This window comes from Oxyura jamaicensis, chromosome 1 (assembly GCF_011077185.1).
Source record: "Oxyura jamaicensis isolate SHBP4307 breed ruddy duck chromosome 1, BPBGC_Ojam_1.0, whole genome shotgun sequence".
Classification (NCBI taxonomy): domain Eukaryota; kingdom Metazoa; phylum Chordata; class Aves; order Anseriformes; family Anatidae; genus Oxyura; species Oxyura jamaicensis.
Window position 1 is genome coordinate 116494779 of NC_048893.1, and position 22529 is coordinate 116517307.

At 35.8% G+C, this 22529-nt stretch overlaps 1 protein-coding gene across 1 annotated transcript in view; it reads left to right on the forward strand.

The window, feature by feature from the left end:
- The window catches only part of RPGR (retinitis pigmentosa GTPase regulator), a 64128-nt gene extending 44465 nt beyond the window's left edge, over positions 1-19663 (forward strand). Inside the window, exons 14-18 of the mRNA XM_035333461.1 lie at positions 12057-12205; positions 12248-12341; positions 12550-12589; positions 13950-14038; positions 17574-19663. Coding sequence (XP_035189352.1) covers positions 12057-12205; positions 12248-12341; positions 12550-12589; positions 13950-14038; positions 17574-17798 — 597 coding nt within the window. The 3' untranslated portion in view covers positions 17799-19663. The remainder of the gene's footprint in view (positions 1-12056; positions 12206-12247; positions 12342-12549; positions 12590-13949; positions 14039-17573) is intronic.
- Positions 19664-22529: the final 2866 nt, after the last annotated feature.

Here is a 22529-nt window from a genome sequence, read left to right on the forward strand (position 1 = left end):
TGAGGAGGAAGAGGGAGAGGGAGCTGAGGAGGAAGAGGGAGAGGGAGAGGAGGAAGAGGAAGGGGAAGAGGGAGAAGAAAAGGAAGAGGAAAAGGAGGAAGAGGAAGAAGAAAAAGAAGAGGAAAGGGAGGAAGAGGAAGGAGAAGAGGGAGAAGAGGAAGAAGAAGGGGAAGAGGAGGAAGAAAAAGGGGAAGAGGGAGAGGAGGAAGAAGAATTGGAAGGAGAAGATGAAGGGGATGAGGGACAGGAGGAAGAAGAGGAAAATGAGGAAGAAGAAGGGGAGGAAGAAGAAAAAAGAAAAGGTAAAATAAAAACCGTTAATAATAAGCTTCCACAAAACAAAAGCCAAACCAGGAAACCAAGGAAGAGAGAAATTTCTGCTGTACCAAATAGCTCTAAACAAAAAATGAAGTCCAAACAGCGTGTAGCAAATGGTTTGCATAATTCAGAACAATTTTGGAACAATGTACTGCCTCATTATTTAACTCTAAAGTAGAATGGACTACTGGGTATGCATTTTAAGCCTACTCAGGAAGACCTAGAACTATAGTAGATTGATTTTAAAATGTAGCCAAAACTTTTTATTATACATATACTGAAGTGCCTATTTCTTGAAAAGGACTGAAGGAAATGTTTAGATTTGGGAAGCTCTTATGAGATAAGTCATTTGCACAATCATCTTTATCATATATGACAGTTGCTGAGGAAGCAAAATGTATATGCCTCAGATTATAACTTCATGCTGATAACATGAATTACACATTGTAATAGTGTAATCTTTGCCTTTGAATCAGATTTTTTGAAGTAATACATGAATTTTAGTGGCAGCTTGTTAATGTGCCTTATATGAAAAAGAGTGTCAGTAAATCATAAAAGAAACACATTTTAAAATTTTGTTATTTTCCATATTCATTCTCACTACTTCTGTTTATGTATTTATAAAATGTTTGAGTATTCAACATAAATTAAAGAAAGGACAAGTTGCCAAATCTGCATGGATCAGTAGATGGGAGGGAAATGGAAAGGCAAACCTGGGCAAATGGTGGCGTAGGCTTTTCCAAAGGCCTTAGGGTTGACTTCTTATTTTGTGTGCACACTTATGTGCAAAAAGTCAAACAGGAGCCTCAGAATTTGGCCTATATTGCAGTATAGTCAGAATACATCTGCTTAGTGATAATTTTTGACTATCACGTTAGGTGATTTGACATAAAAAATGAAAAAGATTCAATAGCTGCCTACAAAAGTCTAAATTACATTAGTCATCTAACTCTTAAGGTTCCCAAGGAGGGGAATGTATTTGTTGCAGTATGAAGTGTATATGTATGTTTTCAGAATCAGAGCTTAAGCTTCTTCTCATTGGAGGAGCTTCATGTTTTCCCTTCCTAAAAGTCACATCAGTGATCTCCAGAAAGAAGATACTGTAATAAACCAAGAAACTAGATGGAGCAGTAGCAAAAGTGGCGTGAAAGTCTAAACTATTTTTGTAAAATACGAAGTATGCTAATATTTCTAAAGCTTCCTTAAAATGCACAAAAAAATTTTGAAAATTATTTTTGTGATTTTGAAATACTGTGCTATTGCTAATAGTGGTTCAACCAGCAAAAGAAGAGAAATGAACTCTTGTCATTCAGCATTATTAGTTATTACTACGATAATGGGTGGTCTGAGGAAATTTTGTAAACAGATCTCAGTATTGACATTCTCTGGAAGAATTACTGTTTAAAACTTATTTAAAATGAGTACAGGAGAAGAAAGAAGCCAAAATGAGTAAACATCACTCAATAAAAACGTTAATGGGATCTGAAACGTTAATGGGATATGAAACATTTTTAATGTTGTTTTGTAAGATACCGACATTAAACAATCTTTGACACAATGTCTCCTGAATTTATTTTCTGTAAAGACTGTGGTAGATTAATGATTTGCCAGTAGCTTCTAGTTCAGTTCAACCTTTCCTACTTCAATCATCCCTTTTATGTACCATGTTTGAAGGTAAGATCAATTTCAGTAACCATAACAAGAATACTTACTCCAGTGACTGTATTTTGTCCCCATGAAATTAATTTCAACCTTTCGAACTTTCTGGAATATGTTATGCTGACATGAGTATGTGTAAGTCTTTGGGAAAGGGTAAGTATCCTGATACTGTGATAGAATTGAACATTTTAACAGTTAAATGCACTTCCTAAGATGGCAGCTTCCTGAAGCAATGGAGTGCTGTAAAAATATTTATGTTTGAAACTAATTAAGCTGTGTTATTTTATTTCTTAGGAAAGATTAGGATGTTAGCGTGACTTAGAGTAATACTGAGAAGTATTTTTATAGACCTAAAACCATGTTTATATACCAAGGGCATCTCGGATACTGTTCCTACTTATTTGTGATTCTGAAATTCAGTCTTGGAAGAAAGCTGTACGCTATGAAAATTCTGTTATTTTTTATGAATAATATTTGAGAGACAGAGAGAAAAAAAAAAGAGAAAACATTTGAAACAAGTGATTTCAGGTTCCATGTTGGAATAAATCTTCATTTACTGTTGGGGTGTAGCTTTTAATCTAGATCCTTAGGAAAGTGGGGACCATTTGTTGCTGCTCTCTTAACACATGCTGGTAGTATAAGTCTTCCCAATGTTTCCCAGGAGTGTAAAAGAAGCCAAGTTGTGGGCATCTCCTCTTCTTTATTCTGTCTGGATAAAAATTCTTTGAAATGAGAACTGATTTTATATTGCTTTGTGGATCATTCCTGTGGTAGGGGAAAAGCAGAGCATTGCTGCATCTCTTCTGATGGTTTTCCACAGAACAGTTACATAAATTGTACACTATGCCAATTTTTGGGGGGACTTTGGAACTCCATCAGCATAACTAGAGTGGAATTTTGTTTTATTTGACTCATGCAGATTTATAATGCTTGGTAGTTGTGGTTTTATGGGAATTCAGCATGTCCGTGGTGTTTACTATAGAAAAAAGATTTATGTGCAGTACTTAAACAACATGGCAGAAGTACTCCCAAACTAGTTTCTAGTGGAGAAAAAATCCTGAAATAGAGAGAGGAAACAACAGACGTACCTGCCCAGACCAAAGGTCTATCTAGCCCATTGTCTTATTTCTGCCAGTGGTAACCTGTGAATGCCTGGCAAAAAAATAAAGTGTAGTGATACTTTTCCTGTGTAATTACTCAGCCTTCACTAATCTGTGCTTCAGAAGTTGTATCTGTTGTATTTAATAGCCTTTTTTTTTTCACGAATTTCTTACACTCACTTTTTGAACCCATGGATGCATTTTGTGCCCGGTACATGTCTTGGCAAACGATTCTTAGATTACCTTAAATGTTGTGTGAAGAACTCTTCTCTTTGTCTTGAACCTGTCGTGATACTTTCATCTGATGTCTCTGTATTAGAGAAGAAAAAGAGCATTCATTGTCTCATGATTTATTTCCTCATGGTTGTTACAGGGAAAAAAACTATTCAACTCTGTGGTTGAAACCAAGTCAAGATCAAAGTTGTTTATCGATATATTAATAATAGTTAACCAGCAATCAATTAACTGCACATTTAAGATCAATAGCAGTAACACAGCAGGTACCAACAAGACTAGACATCCATACCATGTTAATAAGCAGATGCAAATATCTGGCAGAGAGGCTGTTCTCTGAGGCCTTGAGGAGGGTTCTGGTGCTGGTGGGGGAGCTCATGGCAGTATCAAACTCAGTTTTGTCCACTCCTCTCTTCCCACTTTCCTCCCCTAATGTCTCAAATGTTGGTGCTTTTATACTTCTTTTCAAGCTGACTCTGATTTTCTTTGGGTTTTCAAGTCTTTTTGTTACCGTGCAATCCACCCAATGCATATTCTGATGTTGTCAATTTTCTCTTTCTCTTTGTCAATTTGAGGACAAATGAACTCTCAAGTTTTTGATATTCAACTTGCACGCATTTACATCTGTCAACACTGAATTTTGTCACCCAGTCACTTTATGTAATGAACCTCTTCTTCAACTCTTCACCATCAGCTTTTGTCCTTACTCCCCAGAAAAACAGCAAGCCCAGTGATAACATGGTTCACTTCTTCCCAAATTATTTTTGAACAAGTTGTACCATAACATTTTCCTCATGCTTGCAAAATTTCAGCATTTAATTTTTGTCATGTTATACCTGAAATTATCAAACTATTCAAATTATTGTTCTCTTTGCATAATTTATACTGAAAAACAAAAATGTCTTTCTCCAAACTACAGAAAATACCTGGTTTGGATTAACTATTTTTTGTTTTGGTGTCTTTTCTGGATAGGTAGATGCTTATTATTTAGTATGGGGTGTACTGGGTCTGGCTGGGATGTTAACTGTCCCTGCAGCAGCCCATACAGTGCTGCGCTCTGCACTTGTAGCTAGGACAGCAGTGCTATCACACCGGTGTTGTGTCTGCTGCTGAACAGTGCTGGCACAGCATCAGGACTCTCTCTGACCCTCCTGGGGGGTGGGCAAAAAGTGAGAAAGAAACATCAGCGGGGCAGCTGACCTAAACCAACCAAAGGGATACTCCATACCATATGATGTCACACTCAGCAATAAAAGGTGGAAAAAGGAAGAAGAGGGGAGGGGTGGGCTCTCGTTGGGAAAACGTCTGTCCTCTCGAACACCGGCTACGTGCGTTGAGGCCCTGCTTCAAGGACATGGTCAAGCATCGCTCATTTGTGGGAAGTAGAGAGTAATTTCTTTCCTCTGCACTTCCAAAAATCTTTTACTTGTTTTTTGTGTTTGTTTGTTTTTCCCCTTTTCCCCTCCCTTTTCCCCTTTCCCTTTTTCCCTTTAGTTAAATTGTTTAATTAATAATAATCTTTCCTTAATAATTATTTTTTTCCCTTTAATTAAATTACCCTTATCTCAACCCGTGAGTTGTTCTTTCCTTTACTTCTTCCCCTCCTCTTCTAAGGAAGGGGGAGTGTGAGAGCGGTTGTGGTGGAGTTCAGCTGCCTAGCACAGTAAAACCACCACATGGGGCCATTAGGAATCATGCAGAAAAGGACATTTAGCTTTCCATTGGTTTTATGTTTTCCCCTTAGCTTTTCTTAGCTAAAAGATAACATTTGGCTTATCTTCTCCATAAAGCAATGCTACTTTATTATCTCACTTCTCAGAACAGCAAATTGAATTTGCAGTGCAAATGTAGTCATTTGACAAATGCATGGCTGAGATACTCTTTCTGGTACAAAAAAAAATAAATAATAATAATTAAGGACAAAGCATCTTTTTCAATGTAATTTGACCTTTTTGATAGGGCATATAGAGTAGATTTATGAACAGTGAACTCGAGTGAACTTTTGTGTATGTCTTTAATTTTAAAATTAGTTTTATGGGAAGCCAAATCAAGTTCAGAAATAAAAGTCCTTCAGACAGAAGAATGTTGTCAGATCTGTAGACTGTAATAGACTGCATGGTATCTGATACACAAGGGCTAATCCTCAACTCATTTCTACATGTGCAATTCAGATAAATAGCAATGTTTAGTACTGTAGCATTCGATGAGTAACTGAGCTAATGTTTTTCTTGCACTAGTGGCAAACCTATAGTTCTGTCCTCAGTTAAGTTCTGAGCATGTTCTTGACCTGAAGTCGCACATTGAGTTATAGTATTTTAATACACTTCTTCGTATGTTTTAATGCAGAGAAGAGAGGTTTGCTTATACATAGTGAAAGATTTTGGTGAGATATCTTTGGCATCAAAAAATTGCACTGCTGAGAGTTACTGGGGCTTTACTTTCCTATTGCAAAAAGACAAAGCAAGTACACTTAATCACCGTCTTTTTTAAGGATTTCTATTAATGCCCATTCCTTCCTTCCTTGGCAACCCCATGGTTTAATCATTTAAATAAATGTTAATATCAGGATCTCAAAAACTCATACTTTGTTATGAAAATATTTATTACCAGGGTCCTGAATTGTCAAGTAGACTACTTACCATCCTGGCTTTCATAAATGTCCCAACATTGAAACGTCAAACATGGCTCTTTGCTCTTTCTGTCTCTGGGTGATGGGTAGGTTACAGGGGAGCTTGATGGAATGTCCCAAGTTTAATTTTCTGGGTCTGGAGCTTTGTAATTTGTAATACGTAGTCCTCCTTTCACACAGAATTGTATTAGTGGTTTGTATGAAATGTAAAATATTTGTGGTTACATATTGAGAGTGAGCTAAACAAAGGTAGATTTAAGAGAATGTAAGTAGAATTATATATTAAACAAAGCCGTCGTCTGCATTTATACCTGAGGAGATGTAGATCACTCTAGTGTTGAAGAGTAATGTTTCCCACTTCCTCTATACCAGTGATGTTACAAGAGACTGCTGTGACATTCAGCTGGAAACTCAGCAATCATCATCATCGTAATAGGAGTTCGGGGCTGTGAGCCGCCCTGCCAGAGACTGGTTTTCTTAAAAGGAAGTTTAGAATAATTACTTTCATTTTATCCAGTGTCTAGCCAAGGCACAAAATGCCTCTCGTAATTAGAAACGCAGCAGCAGAACTTCTGCAAAATGGACACTTAGTGTCATTTCTAAGAAAAAGAACAATGTAAACGTTTTTCTATAAGAATTTCGAAAAAATGCAGAAAATGCATCCATGTGTGGACTGATATTCCCAACATACTTTTAACAGACTCTTTGTCTGTTAACATTAAGAATTCATTTTTTTATGCAGCATAATATCTTTCAAAGACACAGCAAATTTCTGAGATAATATATTCTGCTTTGAAGCTGCTCATATTTCATCTGTTTTGCTTAAGTACCTAGGATTTGTTTTGGTATGCCTTTTCCAAGTGATTAAAGATTAAGGGGTATTTATGTAAGGTGGTTTATAAGAAATTATGTTCGATGTAAATAGTCTCCAGCTTGTTCTGTGATTCTTCAGGAAACACTCTACTTCTGTAGAGTTGTTTGTTTTCCTTTCCACCTTTGAAATTGATATTACTTATTTGTTCTCCAAAGAAAGCAGACTTTTTGGAGAAGCTGTTGCCACATGTTGACTTATCTTGGGGAATAAATAATAAAAAATTGTTCTGAGTTGCTGGAGAAAGCATCCTTTAGGTAATTCTATTTAAATTATTTTTGTATTGAAGAGATTAAGTCAAAATCTAAAACAAACCTGAAAATACAAATGCTGCCTTTTTTAGAAAGTAGTTTTACGTGAAGGTTTAATACATTGTTAAGGAGTTGTTTAGACTCAAACAAAAAATCATAGGGGTGTATTCAGTTACTGCAAGCTGGCAAGCCACAGACTAATAACATCACAGCCAGCTGAAATCATCGGTAAGGTAATGGGCAGCAACAAAGGACCGTCCAGTACTGTGTACTAAACGTCACTGTACTGTTTCTGAGTGATATCTAAAGTCCTGAAAACACAATCGGATTTATTTTTAATGCAAAGTATGTGTACTGCCAGCCTGTGACAAAAGTGGACAGATCTGTGGAAACTTACAGGTCCTCTTGTTTGGTTTCTGGTAAACAAACAATATTGTTTTGTGAAGTACGGTCAGAAGATGACATAGGAACACAACAATGAAAAACGAGTCTGCTCAGTTTCTATCTACATTGTTTACAGCTATTCACTATTTTACTCAAGTTTTCTCAGTGACACCGTCCTGTTAGAGGATGCAATTGTAGTGTCACAAATACTATTGTAGTAATTTGACGTCACATATTCATAGTAGTCATTGTATCACTGTGTGGACATCAAATACTTGGAAACATTTTCTTCCATCATGTTAGCAAAAAAACACAGCTATCATTAGAGTTCAATTTTTGCTTACCATGTAGCAACAGAATCTCATGCCTGACATAAAAATTACTTTCATTTGCTTGACTGTCTGCACAGTGTGCGGGAAATTATGAGCTCAGCATTACATTAATATTCCAGGACACTTACATGACAGAAGTCTTCCCTGTTAAGGTACTGTTAAAAGTATCAGATAATCTGTGTCAAATGCTCTTGACATAGAATTATACAATCACCAAACAAATAAAACCTGTAGGATTCCAGATTTTACTGTTTAGATGAAGTATGGTGATGGGCTTTGGTTTTTACTGAAGATTCTTTTGCGTGTGCTGAGCTCCCGTTTGTCTTCATGAACATATACAAGGAAAGCCTAATTTGGCTTTTTGACTGCCTCGCTGCTTGTAAGTGAAAGAATAAGCTTTTTAAATCTCTCATTTGATTACTCTCATTTGAATACTTCTATCTTTAATCTGTACAGCTTTTTCTTTAATAATCATTAAAGTGGAAAATACTTCTCTAAGGGTTAGAATAGCTGAGCTAATAGCTTTTCTATATTAATAGCTACAAAATGAAAGTCCAAATTCCTAATGACATGGCTAGCACTGTATGGCTTTTAAGATATTAAGCTTTCACTGTAACCCCTAAATAACTGTGAGGTATGTATCTTAGCCTTATGAAGAGTTTTGTAAGAAAGTATTGCCAAGCACTTCACATTATGTAGCTTGACATCATTACAAGATCAATATCAACAAAATGTTATGTGCCTACCCATCCATATATTTATAACCCACAAAGGGTAAACAGAAGTATTTTTATTGTCTTCATCTATATGTAAATTAATGGTTAACCTTGTCGCTGTATATGCCTTGTTAGTAAAATATTTACATGGTGTATTTTCCCAGCATAGACAATTCAGGAGTGACGTTGACATGCACTAGTGTTTTGGAGGTCTTTGGAAGTTTTAATTCCTATACCTCTTATTCCTCAATCCTGCATCAGAAAAGAAGGATGGTCTGTAGAAATGTATTTTGTTGTTGTCTTTACCAGTGCTTTACAAAGGGAGCGCTGTTAACTCCCATATGACAGCAACTGTGGCCCATATATCAACCTCTGTAGAGCTGATATCCATCTTCTATGAGTTTTCTTCTTCACAGTGAAACTCCTTTTAGGTGTGTATTTAGTTCCATTGTTGTACTATATAAGAGACCCATGGGATACTTTGGAGCATCTAAAGGTAATAGGCTGGACAGGTAATGGGAGGAACCTGTTCCCTCCATGATTGAAAACTCTGGTGAGCAATTGTAAATTTGTGGCTGCTTGGCAGAAGGTAGCCATAGAAGAAGCCTGTAGCTAACTACCTCACTCTCAGCTGTCTTTATAATAATCTTCTGTGTGGATTATTAACAGTTTCTTGGACAAATAGAAACAGAAATATTTGTTCTGTAGACCAGAACTTCCCAGAACTCCCAGTTTCTTAGTGGTACACATAGTAATTACAGATTTCTTTTCATTGGTGACTTTTCACAGGATTTTAAAAAGATTTGAAAAGATCCAGATATATTTTGTCAGTGGTTTTGAGGTTCTCTTCCCTAGAAACATAAATTGGTGGTGGCAAACCAAAAATATTTTGACTTCTTGAGGAGACTTGGAAAGATACCATAAGACTTCCCCTTCTGAAATGTTCAATATGGACAGCCAGGCTGCTAGAGCTCAGATTCAGTAAGTTATGTCAAACAGTGAAGGCAGTACCAAGAAACCTGTTTCCCATCTGTCATTTGAGCAAGGTCTACCATGAGACATGTCTTCAAGCATCACTCTGATTGCTTTTGGCCCCAGCATGACAACAGGTGTGACAGCGTTATGGAAAAGGTGGTTTCATAGTGCTGACAACTTTTTTGTCCTTGAAAAAACTGGGATCTCAGGCTTAAATGAAAGCCATTTCAAGTATTTTACTTGTATGTTCTTTGCTGCTGTTGACTTTTTGTATGTGTCCCTGACCAAGTCATTTTTTCAGTGTCTCAACTTTAGAATTAAAACTATTGAAGCTATTCTTACAGCTTTATCTTTCTATGACCAGGGAACATTATGTGAAATAAGAAAATAAACCTTCTAAAGCATGATGGCAGATATGCTGCTCGTCATCAGACACATTATCTGTGCAGAAGAAATGATCTGGCAAGAAAATATGCTTTGCATTGTTAAATAATGTTTTGAATATTTGGATGAAGAGGAAGGCAGTTTTGAGTAGATAGAAAGCTGGAGATGAAGTGTGAGTAAAGGTGAGGCCAGAAGTACGAGTGATTTTTGAGACTGCATCATGTAATTGAACAAGTGAAGATTGGAAGAAGAGCTTTTTCATATTAGTTTAACTTTGGGAACTAGTTTTGATGTGAATATGTCATGACCCTTCAGAACTCAAATCCTAACTACTTTTGTTGCCTACACTGTATGGAATGTCAGCATTTTTGTTGTTGATTGCTTGAACAGTATCTCCGTGTTAGCACAGCTAGAGATTCTTATATGTGCTTATAAACTGGGATGAATGGTTTTGGTGGTTCAAAGCTGGACCAAACTTTTATTTTATATTTAACTATCTTTACCTTATGTTCCGTTTAGTAGAGGAATGTTGCAAAGTGCATACATGTGCTATTAATCTTAATTTTTCTCCAGTCTGCAGTGACTAAGTGGAGTTTCTTCCATAGGCCATTACTATACTTAATATCTCTGAAAACTGTCTTAATTTTGAAGGAATCAAAAATAGATTTTTTTTTTCCACAGGTGTCCATTCTAAGTAATTCCATGTCAATCATACAGTCCTCTGGAAGTATATGTGTCAGTATTTTATCTAGTGGGATTATTTTTACATTTCTTTGCAAAGACAAAATCTTGTGCATGTGTTATCTCTAAACGCTTCTGTATTTAATATTGCAGTGTGCTATAGTGGTACCATTGAAGCCTACAGGTAAAGTATACCAGTGATAAATAGCACCACTTCCAAAGGAGTTTAGATGAAAATATTTGCAGTTTTTATTGTTTGTTGTTCCTCAGATACACTAATACCTACGAAACAACCTTTTCAGTCTCCTAGGGAGGTGAAAGAGTTATTTGCTTTTGCTTTCCATCATAGATGTCTTAACATATTATAGAAGAATCAAGTGCATAAAGAGTTTTTCATGTTTAGTTTCCTAATCAACTTTCTCCCTAAAACAAACAAGTGAAAAAATCAAGGACATTTCAAAAAATGTTCGCACCCTTCCAGAAACCTGCTGTCATTTTCCTTAGTCTTGTTCCAAATGCCAGCAGACAGGATTTTTGCAGTTATTGTTAGTGTTCTTTCGATGACTTTCCACTGTGCAGAGCCCCAGGGAAACCACAGTGGGATCTCCACATGGAATCTTTTTGCACTGCTACTGGGAAACTTCCCAATAGCACACAAGGTCACAGGACCAGATGGTAATGTAAAAATGGTATGTCTAAACAGGATGGAGTGTGTTAGCAGTGCTGTTCAGTCTACATGCTGTGTGAAAAGATATCTCACCCAAATACTTTCTGCTTAATTTTCTTTTGTTAGAGTTGAAATTTCACTTTTTTTTTTCTTTTTTTTTTTTTTAATTGGCATATGTAGCTGGCAATATAACATACTACTAGGATGCTTTCAGTTTTCCAGGTGCTCCCTGTAGCATCAGCGTGTGGTCTTTGCTTGATAGCCCGCTTTCACAACCGTTCACAGAATTTAGCACGTTCTCCACCGATATGAGATGCTGAAGGAGAAGCTGATGCAGAAGCATGCAGCTCATAAACTTTCTGCCCTTATATGTGGTGACAGGAAGTTTGGTCCATGCATCGTGAAAGTTCTGGCTGAGTTAAACACCTTCTTAAGGTGAAAGGGTCTGTCAAGACATGAACCCTTGCTTTTCAAGATAGGCAGAATTATTCTGGTGACAAAAAAATCTTTTCCCTATTTTGAAAAAGTAAGTCATGCAGTGGCAAAGCATGTAAACTTAGCATAACAAAATGTAAGACTTTGTAGTGTAACCATGAGCTAACTCAACTGTGCCCTCAGATAAGGGATATAATAATTCTTTTCTGAGGGCACAGTTAGATTTTTGAGAGTCCTTGTTTGAGAGCTAACCTTGAATAAGGACTCCTGTCTTATTTTATCTACCTTAGAACATTTTCTTTTGCATTTTCTTGTTCTTAGTTGAATACTGATATGTATAATGAATTGGTCTACGGTTAGGAGCATGATAGCATCGTGCAGCATGCATTTCAAAATTCTTTTTTGGCCATCTTGTCAAAGGAACAAAACTCATCTGGAGATGAGGAGACAGATGAAGAAGAAGATGTAGAAGATGTAGAAGAAGAAGTAGAAGAGGAGGAGAAGGAGGAGGAAGATGAGGAGGAAGACGAGGAAGAGGAGGAGGAGGAGGAAGAAAAAGGAGAAGAAAAAGAAGAAGCAGCAGAAGAAGGAGAAGGAGGAGAAGGAACAGACAAAGAGGCAATGGAGGAAAAATATGAAAAAAAGGAACATAGTAAAACACCTGAGGGAGAGAAAAGCAGTAATAGCCTGGTGGAAACTGTAGAGGTAAAATATTTTACTCCTTTTAAATTATTGTCTGTGAAATAACTTGTTTCTTTAACTTGCATTTATTTTAATATAGCTATCTTAGAAATGTGAAGTTGTTTGGGGTGGTTTAGTAGAGGGAGGAGTACATAGGTAGGTGTTTATAGTTAAACATTTCATTTTTTAGCAAGTTTGAAAGTAGAAATTTCATTGTTTTGTCTCTCTATAGACAGAAGAGACTACTCAGAAAGAGACCATCATTGAGCAGGGTAAGAGTACAATTCCTAAGAACTGGACCATTTTATACATTCTAAAAATATATAAAACATTTCAAAAGATAAAACTTTTCTAAATGTTCTCTATTATAGAAATACTGAACAATACAGTTACTGTCAGTGGTTGGTAAAGTAGTTCTTGAGAGAGAATGAAGTTTGAGAGGCAAAAAATACTACTAAGTATTAATGACTGCAAGAAAAAAAAATGAAAAAGAAAAAGAAAAAAAAAAAAACAAAAACAAAAACAAAATGCTTTTCCCAGTTATGTTTGGAGGAACTCCCCCAAAAAGATTTTCTCTTAAAAGGATCATTTTACTTAAAAAGAGCAGTTCTAGTTGTGAAGTATTGGTAACTGGATTATTTCTCAAGCAACTTCTTTAGGTGCCATGTTTCTTCACTTCAGCGGACTAACTTGTCAGAAGTCTTTTTTATCCCAACCCACCAATGACATTTCCTCATTATGTTCATAAACAGATTATTTTCGGTGGAACGTGGTAATTTCTCAACACCGTTCAAAGATACTGAAGATCTGAGTCTAGATGTTGCTTGTAGTTTTAAGGACAAGTTGAGCATGCTGATAACAGATATTCCTTTAGAAAAGCAGGGGAGCATGAAGGTGGCTGCCCTATATGCAAGACAACTCAAAAAAACATATTTTGCTAGAGTTTTAGTAATTCTAGAATAATCTGTAATTGTTCTTTTGTAAGAAAAAATCATTGTGATATAAAAAGATCACTCCCTTTAATAATGAAGAAGCTATGCCATTTATCTTCGATATTATAATTGGAACAGCTTGTGTGGAATGGATGCTTAAATGTTTTCCATCATTCAGTGAGCTGGAAGCTTTGGTATTAAGTTCTAAATTTGTATCATTCATGCAGAGAGTATAGGAAAATTGAAACATGGGAATATCAACTCAGTTGGAAACCTTTTCCTTTACCAGAAGATTCTATGGAATAAAGATTAATGCTGAACAATAACTCTTGCCCTAAAAATCAGCTTTTCCAAATTAGAAAATATTTACAAAATCTGTGTGCAAAACATTGTCTTATGTCCACAAGAGGAAACTATGAGTGTCCAAGTCAAAACATTTTACATCATGTTACTGCCATGTTTATTCTTTTCTGGAAAATCAAGCATTTGGAGAATAATACACAGGCCTTATCTGGAGAAATGAAAAAAATAAAAAACATTCTTGTCAGGCTGGGCATCAAGTTGAATTGAATACTCTGATTGCTTAAGAACCACATTTTATTTAGTGACTTACTTCAAATATAATTTGAATAAGAGGTCTTTTTGCTCCTAACTTGCAAGAATCGGAATGAAGTTAATAAAAAGGTTTATATTATTGTAGAGAAAGAAAGTACTGACAATCATACTGTGAATGATTCTTCAGAGAACACTGAGGACCAAATAGCTGAAGGAATAACTGGGAGAAAAAAGGTAAGTGGCCTGATTTTTCATTCTAATTTTATTAGTGACCAAGAAGGCAATGGTCAGTTGCAGAGGTGCAGCAAATGCCCAAATTTACCTGAACTGCATAAATAGTTACACTGCTGAGCCACCCATTGTTTCTGTTTAAAATTTGGTTTTATTTTGTGATATCTGTGTATGTTGCTTGCTGTGGAAGTGTTTGCTACTGTGCTCTGTCCATGGATCAAAATGAAACAATTTGTCATCTTCCTATTGGAAGCTTGTGTATTAAGCATGTATATCAACATTTTTCTGACAGAGACTGTCAGACATGCAGGTTGGTGTGTATTTTGTACTTCAACTCCTTGCCCTTAAAATGATAGATGGCCTTATAACCTTCGATGTGTCACATACTTCCTGGCTCCTTGACTCCAAAATGTTGATGACAGATAGGTACAGTTAGGGAAAGAAGAGAAGATGCTCATACTGAAAGCTGAGAGTGATTATAACATTACTGGAACTGCACTGCAGAATGATGGGATACTACTGCCTATGGACGTATCTCAATATTTTAGTAGTGTCATAATCCACTGCAGACTGGAGCATAGAATCATTCAGGTTGGAAAAGACCTAAGATCATCCAGCCCAACCTTTAACCTAGGACAAAAGTCCACCACTAAACCATGCTACAAAGTTCTACATCTACATGTTTCTTGAAGACCTCCAGGGATGGTGACTCAACCACTTCCCTGAGCAGCCTGTTCCAGTGCTGCACAACCCTTGCAGTAAAGAAATTTCTACTAATATCCAAAGTAAACCTCTCCTGGTGCAACTTGAGGCCGTTTCCCTGCATCTTATCGTTAGTGCTTGGGAGATAATATATAGATTGAGAGAAGATAGATAATGCCTCTACCTTAATGTAATTTAATAGCTACTATTATGGAAAAAGGCCAGATATTTAGTATTTTTTGTTAAGATTTTTTAATGTGTTATCCCATTGTCTTGTCATGTTCTTAATTTGTCTCAAAGTATTACAAGCTGCTCTTACCATCAGATTTTTTTTTCCTTGTCCGTTTGTAACATTGCCTTTATTTGAACATTAATGACAGTAAACTAGAAGGTAAACTGAGATAGTGGGAACTAATGTACCTAAACTGTGTTACGGGTGATCAAACTAGACTTGGAAGTAATGGAAAAGTCTTATGGGGAAGGAAAAACATTGTTAATTCTTCAGTGGCAAATGAAAGTATAATGAAAGTCAAATATAGTGAATATATTGTGAATATATTGTGAAATATAGTCAAATAAAATAAATAAAGTTCAAATAAAGTCAAATGAAAGTCAAATGGAGTATACAACTCTATTGCCAAAGCACATTTATTAGGGTTACGTGGTAGGAGTAAATGCGCTCCTTGCATGTGGACAACAGACAGCTGTCTCATGAAATCCAAATTACTTCCACCCATCGCCCACAAACCTTCAGTTGAGTTGTGTGCATGTCCAGCACATATGTATGCTATAACTGTCACTCATTTGTGATTTGACTGGACTCGGGTGTAAGCCAGGGCCGCATGAAGGTTTTGCCTTGATTTAGGAGGAGGAGAGAGAATGGTAAGTCCCCATTTGCAAAGAGGAATATGTAGCCAGCATACAAACACATACACCAATTGTTACAGATTTAGCTAAGATGAAATACCTTTAGGGATGGCAGAATTCCCCACTAACTTCAGTGTACCCTTTCTATTCACAAAAATCTCTTCTAAGATTTCCTCTCAAAATGGAAGTGTTAGTAAGGAAAAATGCAGCATTGTACCTGGGAAGTGACACCATAATTACAGACTGAAGTGAACAAGACAACAGTCTTTTAAAAGTAATCACCCAAATCTCCAGCACTCCTTCTTGCTATCTGTATGTTTGTGCTATCTTCTGGCTTCACACCAGCTCATGTGAGGGAAACATAATGCGAGGCTGAAAATAAAGCTAAGTTATATTTCGTAATAGGGAATGTAGTTGGAACAGTCACAAAACTGTTTACATCATGAATAACACAAAACATAAGTAGCTGTTTTAAGTATTGTGTTGTTGCAGTAAAAACAACTGTTTTGTGAAGCTATTAGAAGAGACAGTTTTGTGACTTTAACTCCTGTTAGGCTAAAATATTGCAATATATTTCCTTTATTAAATTATATTTATTTTTTATATATTTTCTATGTATATGTAATATATAGATGCAATATGTTTCCTTTAGTAAAAAAAAGTCTTCTGTTGATACATTTGCTCTGATGAAGCTTATAATGGGGAGTTCTCTGAGGCTTATACACAGTGGTAAATTTTGCAATAAAAGAAATAGCAAGTGAATGAAAACTAATAAGACATTATTATAATTAGTTTGAAAGTAAGCAACATAACCACACTTTTGATGTTTTGAAGAATTTTTTGCTATTCCCAGAGATATTTCTGTTGCCCTTAAAGAATAACTGTGTGGTGCTTGACCCTCTCATAAGCAGAAATCCTCTGATTAAAAAAAAAAAGAGATTATTTAATGAATTCCAATTTATTATATATAAAAAATTATTGTTTTGCGTATGTAACTGGGGGTTAGTTTAATTTGGTTTCTTCTACAGGCAAGTATGTAAGTCAGTCTGCATTTTTTTATACAGCGCTTTAATTAGCCTAGTGAGAGTATTTTTGAGCCGTGAATGGCTAGTATGTATTAGTGAGAGTTAGCAAGACCAGAAGAAAAGATTTTCTATTAAAATAAATCATAGTATTTCTGTCAGTAGAAATGAGAAAAAGTCCATTATCACCTGCTTGTGTACAGCATGCCCATAAAAGACAGGTTGTTACTCACATCAGGTTTCAGTGAGGTGAAAGCTTAGGAGTTGATTCTTATGAGACATTAGTTAAATAATTTTTCTACCATGTTTCCTTCTGAAGGCAGCAGCTCAGCTAGTTGATCTTGTATCTGTTTCCAACATGCACTGATTTGAGATATATATATATATCTCAAATATATATGTTGAGGTACACTCTACATGGAACTTTTAGATGTTTAGGACCCAGAGGCTTCTGCAGAGACTGGCTGCTGTGTTTCCCGTTGAACAAAGTCCTTAAGCATCAGTTAACTTCGAGCATGTGTGTAGTCTCATTGACATAAAAAGATACTGTTATTAACTGTAATGGGACACATGGTTATAATGAAGCATATTAAGCATTAACTGCTTTGGGGCTTTGCTGATCTGAGCTTTTATTTCTGGCCCTTTTCTCTGACTTGTTTGAAAGAAACACAAATAATTTTGCACCATTTGCATTATTATGCACAAAACATATAATGTGCAATTTGGCAAAATTCAATAACTTTAACTACTTTTATTCATTTCTGCTACTTTGACACATTTCAAATAGTGCAGCAGGGTGTTTTTCGATAGCATTTTTTAAATAGTCATATTGTTTTGAAAAAAAGATCTATTTTACCAAGGATAAATTTGTGACCTAAGTTGAGCCTGTTATATACAAAAGGCACTTTTTATTTTTTATTATTTTTTTTTATTTTTTTATACTCCAGTTTTCCCTGTTTAAGCGAAAGCCACTGACAAGCCAAAAGAATGTATGTAACAGAAAGGAAGATTTATCTGGACAGCCATTCCAGAGTGAACAAGAAAAAGAAAAGGAAGATGTATCTGGTGAAGACAGTAAAGATGAAAATCAGAATCATACTTTGGAGAATTCCAAGGAAACTGTGACCAACCAGGACAGAAGGATGAAATCTTCTACTTGTATATTACTCTAACACTGTTATAATATGTACGAATGTGACAGTCTTAAAGCACATAATGCAATTTATACTTGAAAACAGTTACGAGTTACTGAAGCTGTTGATGGTTGCTTTGATTGATTTGATTATTGTGATTTTAAACATGCAGACCATTTTCTTGGTATTTATTGGTAATTTTAATAGTTGCAATTGATATGTCTGTCAGAATCTTGCTGGAGTTCTGTGGCCTTAACTGTTAGTGTTGTAAAACAAAATATATTTTTTTATGTGAAAAGTTGAATACAGGCATTTCATGGTTTTTGCTAAATAACTTTATTCTGTTTCAGTCTACAGAGCGCCGCTTTCAGTTTGATGCTCTCGCAAAACCGTAAATATTTGATGTTAAGATGTTATTTGGCTTAACAACCTGGGTGAGAATATTGAAGTTCACATTTTAAAGACGTGCTCACTTGGTACAAAAGACATTACACACATGTGCCTCTTTCTGTTTTGACTTAGAAAAACAGCAATAAACACCCTGTGTACTTAACGTGTAGGCCCTCGTGGAGGAAGTTACTTAAGTATGTGCCTAATTTTGTAAATGGCAGTAGTTCCGTTGGAAACGGTACCTCTAACAATGACATAAATATGTAAGTCAGAATCCTGCCAAACCAGGAGTTGCACAAACCTCTCAGCGCTGAGTGATGCTGAATGCCTTCCCTGCTGCTGACATCAACATAAGGTGATGGGACTCTCTCCTCACAGAATAAAAGGTGGAAATCCTTGCTGTAGTTTCAGTTGGATCCCAGTGCTATAGTCTTTGAACAACCATACCTTGGTCACTCTCTAGTGAAGCTTTTCTTACAGGAGAAGAATGCAGTGGTTCTTATGGAATACCTCGATACTACAAGCAGATTGCTATGGGCTATATATTCACACTTTCTGCAGGCAACCTGGCTTTTCTTCAGATGGTGATTAGAAAGCAGGAGTAATGAATCCCATTACTGGTATGGATGTGCAGAATCTTTGTTTTTTTTAATTAGTCCAAGAAGCAAAAGTGACAAATGCACTATTCTCATTACCAGCATTCCCTCTAAATGAAATCTGATTTCTGAACATTTAGTTTAGATAAATAAGAAATATAACCCTCAACCTGATGAATCTGATCCAGTATCTGCTTGTCCCTTACTCAAATATGCATAGTCTTATGAACATACACAAGCCCTAGGATAAATTATAAAATAAAGAATTAATGCTAAACTGAGTACTTGTCATAATACTTTGCAAGGGACAGGTGATCTTTGTAGAAAACATAGGAATACTGGATCCTCTGGTCATGCGTTGCCAGAGCGACTTAAGATCTTTTTGTTTTGAACTGTTACTTTCCTTTGGGCTACACTTGAGTTCTGCAATGAACTGTACATGAGATTTTTTTTCCCAGTCTGCATTATATTTACACATTTTCTTGTTTTCCTAAACGTACATGTCATTTCTGCTCTGCTTGGATGGTATTGTGAACAGTAAAGAAGTGGAAAAGGAGGGATAGACCAATAGTACCCTCACTAGTTTAAATGAGCTTTAGTTATTTTTAAGGGGAGAAATTCAATCACAGCAATTATTACCATAAGGACAAATACTTCTTTTAAATGTGAACTATTTAAAAGGAAAATAGTACATTGGAGTGGTGATTACTAATTACCCTTGAACCTAATGCTACCAAAGTTTACGCAATGGAGTCTAAGCTGATGTTCACCAAAGCTGGTTTCAGGAACTTCAACATTCATCTGGTCCATAACAGATGGTCCAGTTTGCATAGGAAAAAGCAGCCGCAAATGAATCCATTCAGATGTCTTTTTTACATGTCTTCCTCAGAAATAAAAAATAATAAACAAGTAAAACAAGTTACATGTACCTGTGTATTAATATAAAACTTTTTTAACAAGGTCACAACCCTTATGATAAAAATGTAAGGTATTTTTATTATTAAAAGGCTTCCATCAAGTGAACAATAACAAAAAGCTGTAGAAACATTTGAAGTATATTTTTCTATAGTTTGTTACTTTCCCAAAAATAATGTATGTCTTTATTCCTAGATTTCACAGCCCAGTTATACAACAGAGATCTTGTTTCAGAATCTCTGATTTTCTAAAATTTCATCATCGGAGCTCCCACTAGGTGGGGTTTGCGTTCTTCGGAGGTGTAACTGTGTCGTCCCAGTCTCTGCAGCCAGCAGTTTTCCTTCCCCGGGCCCCCAAAAAGCAGTTAAAGATACTCACTCTATCAATGTTTCTGGTTCAGAATTATCTGATAAGCTTTATTTTGTCTGGATTATGGCTTTTTGCATTAAGGTCCTCTGGTACATTAAAATTGTTATATAGTGATATTGGTTTTTTGTTTTTTGTTTTGTTTTGTTTTGTTTTTTTTTCAATTGTTATAGAGAGATACATTCATAAACATTTAAAGACAGAAAAATTAGATCACTCGTATTTCTGAATGTATATGTAGGTATTCAGTGGGAAAATTCTAATACAGAAGTTCAGGTAAATGATCTGAAAAAAAAACCTTCATATATCTTGCTTACATATATATGAATATATATGCTGATACATAAAAGTGTGTGTATATAAGCTAAGATACATATATATACATATGTATGTATGTCCATATGTTTGTAAATGATCAATAATTTATATATATGACCAGAAATTACTATTTCATACAGATATATGTTTGCTGATTTCCAGAAGCACAGGATTCATTCCTGCATCTATCATTGCTATGGAAGTTTGTGATGACTGAAATAGAAAAGGAGAGAACATGCTTTTCAGGCAGTATTTTGAACTTCGTATAATTTTTTCTTTTTTCTTCCAGGAAATAGTTATATAATAGGTAAGCGGTGTCCAGCTTTTGTCCCTAAGGAAGGTTTTAAGTCATGTTATTGTCATTAGAGTAGCTGAAATGAATTAATATCTTAATGGTAAACTAAGGTAAGTCCCAATAATCGTGTGTGCATAATTACCTTATGTAATTATTGATTAACTTAGTAGGGGTTCACTTGAAATGAACTCATGAATAAGATATTAAGTGCCAGCTTTTACAAGCGCCTTTTGACATCTAGCATTTTTTACACTTAGTTAAGTATATCAGAAATGCTTTCTTGCACCCAAAGCCCACTCTGTACTCAATTTCCATGGAAACCGCTGGCCAGGCTCCCTGCTGACTGAGAAGGGGGTCCTTCGTAAAGCGACATAGTTACACTACCGCTCCTGATTCTGCTGTCACTACTCTGAACATCTACCTCCAGATGAAGCAATAATGCTTCACTCAGATTTACGACATGCACTTTGCAGCATGGATGCTAAACAACAGAAAAAAAAAAAAAAAAAAAAGCTTCAAAAAATCTAAAGTATGTGAATTAGCAGTAGAAATCTATTTGAATTGGCTATTAAAATCCAATTCTGAGCAAATTTAAAGATACCCAGGCGTTGGATATGAAAATGATAACCATTTACAGCATCCCTGGACAATTTTCTCTCTTTAAAATATAAACAATCTGTAAATATCCTAAGAGTGCTTTTAAGAGCTATGTAATTTATACTATTCACTACTCACAAGGGTTACATTTTCACACTGTGCGATATCTACATTCCTTTAAGAACATAAATAGTGTCCTAGTTAAGTGTGATGAGATCACTGCTAGTGGTGAGAACTGGGAAAATTAATGCTTTGATAGTAGGTCTGCTTTGCTCAATCCCTTATTACTGATCAGGTGTCACTCAAACTTCAACCTGTTTGCTTCTAAGACAGTGCTGGAATTGCATTTTAATCACAGAATGTAATTACCAGTCTCTTTTTCAGATAGAAATGACTCAACAAAAACATTGCAAAATCTAAATCTGGCTAAATTGCCGTTCTTTTATTTATACACAAAGAAATCTTTCATTTTCAAGACCATTCTCATTTTATGCTGAAACAGTTTGGACACAGCTGTTTCCAATCAAACTCATCAAAAACTGAAGAGATCTTACCAGTTACAATTTTAAGAGATGTTAGCAGCTTAAAAAAATTATAAAGAAAAAACAACAGCTTTTGTTCTTTGCTATATCTATTAACATTAAAACATGTGTCTTCTGATACACCTCATACCATTCTTGAAAATATTATTCAGTATCTAACTAAGAATCCAATATTCTCTTCCTTCCTCCCCCCCCCTTCTGTTATGTCACTGCTGAAAAAACTGTGAGTCATCCAGATGGAAGGAGGAAAATGCAACTGGTGTTCTTGAAGACTTGCTGCGTATGTATAGTACACATATGCGATGTATGCGACTGACCCAGACCTCTACATTGAAATTTCATGCAGGAAAAAAAAATCTTAGTGGAGAAAACGTGGAAAAGTCCTTATGCCTTTGCAGGACAGGAGAGCATGAGGCCACCAGTAACTGTGAAGATGCAAAGAGACTTGGGTCAGATCACTGGCACGTGGTGTACTGTGGAGGGATGTGCCTGGGGAAGGAAAGCACAGAGAGTGCTGTCCTGTTGAACATTTCGTTCCCCTAAAATATCCACCCAGAGCACTACATTCTTCAGGATTTTTGTCAAGGAGTAAGTCGTTAAATGAAGATTGTTGTTGCATGCAAGAAACTGTTTGATAATTATCTCAGTTATTGAAGCTTATAGAATTTCCATTAGTCTACATCCTTCTGACATTTTTATCCAGTGATGAAGCTAAAAGCCTTCTAGGCTTTTCTCTACAATTCTGTTTTCT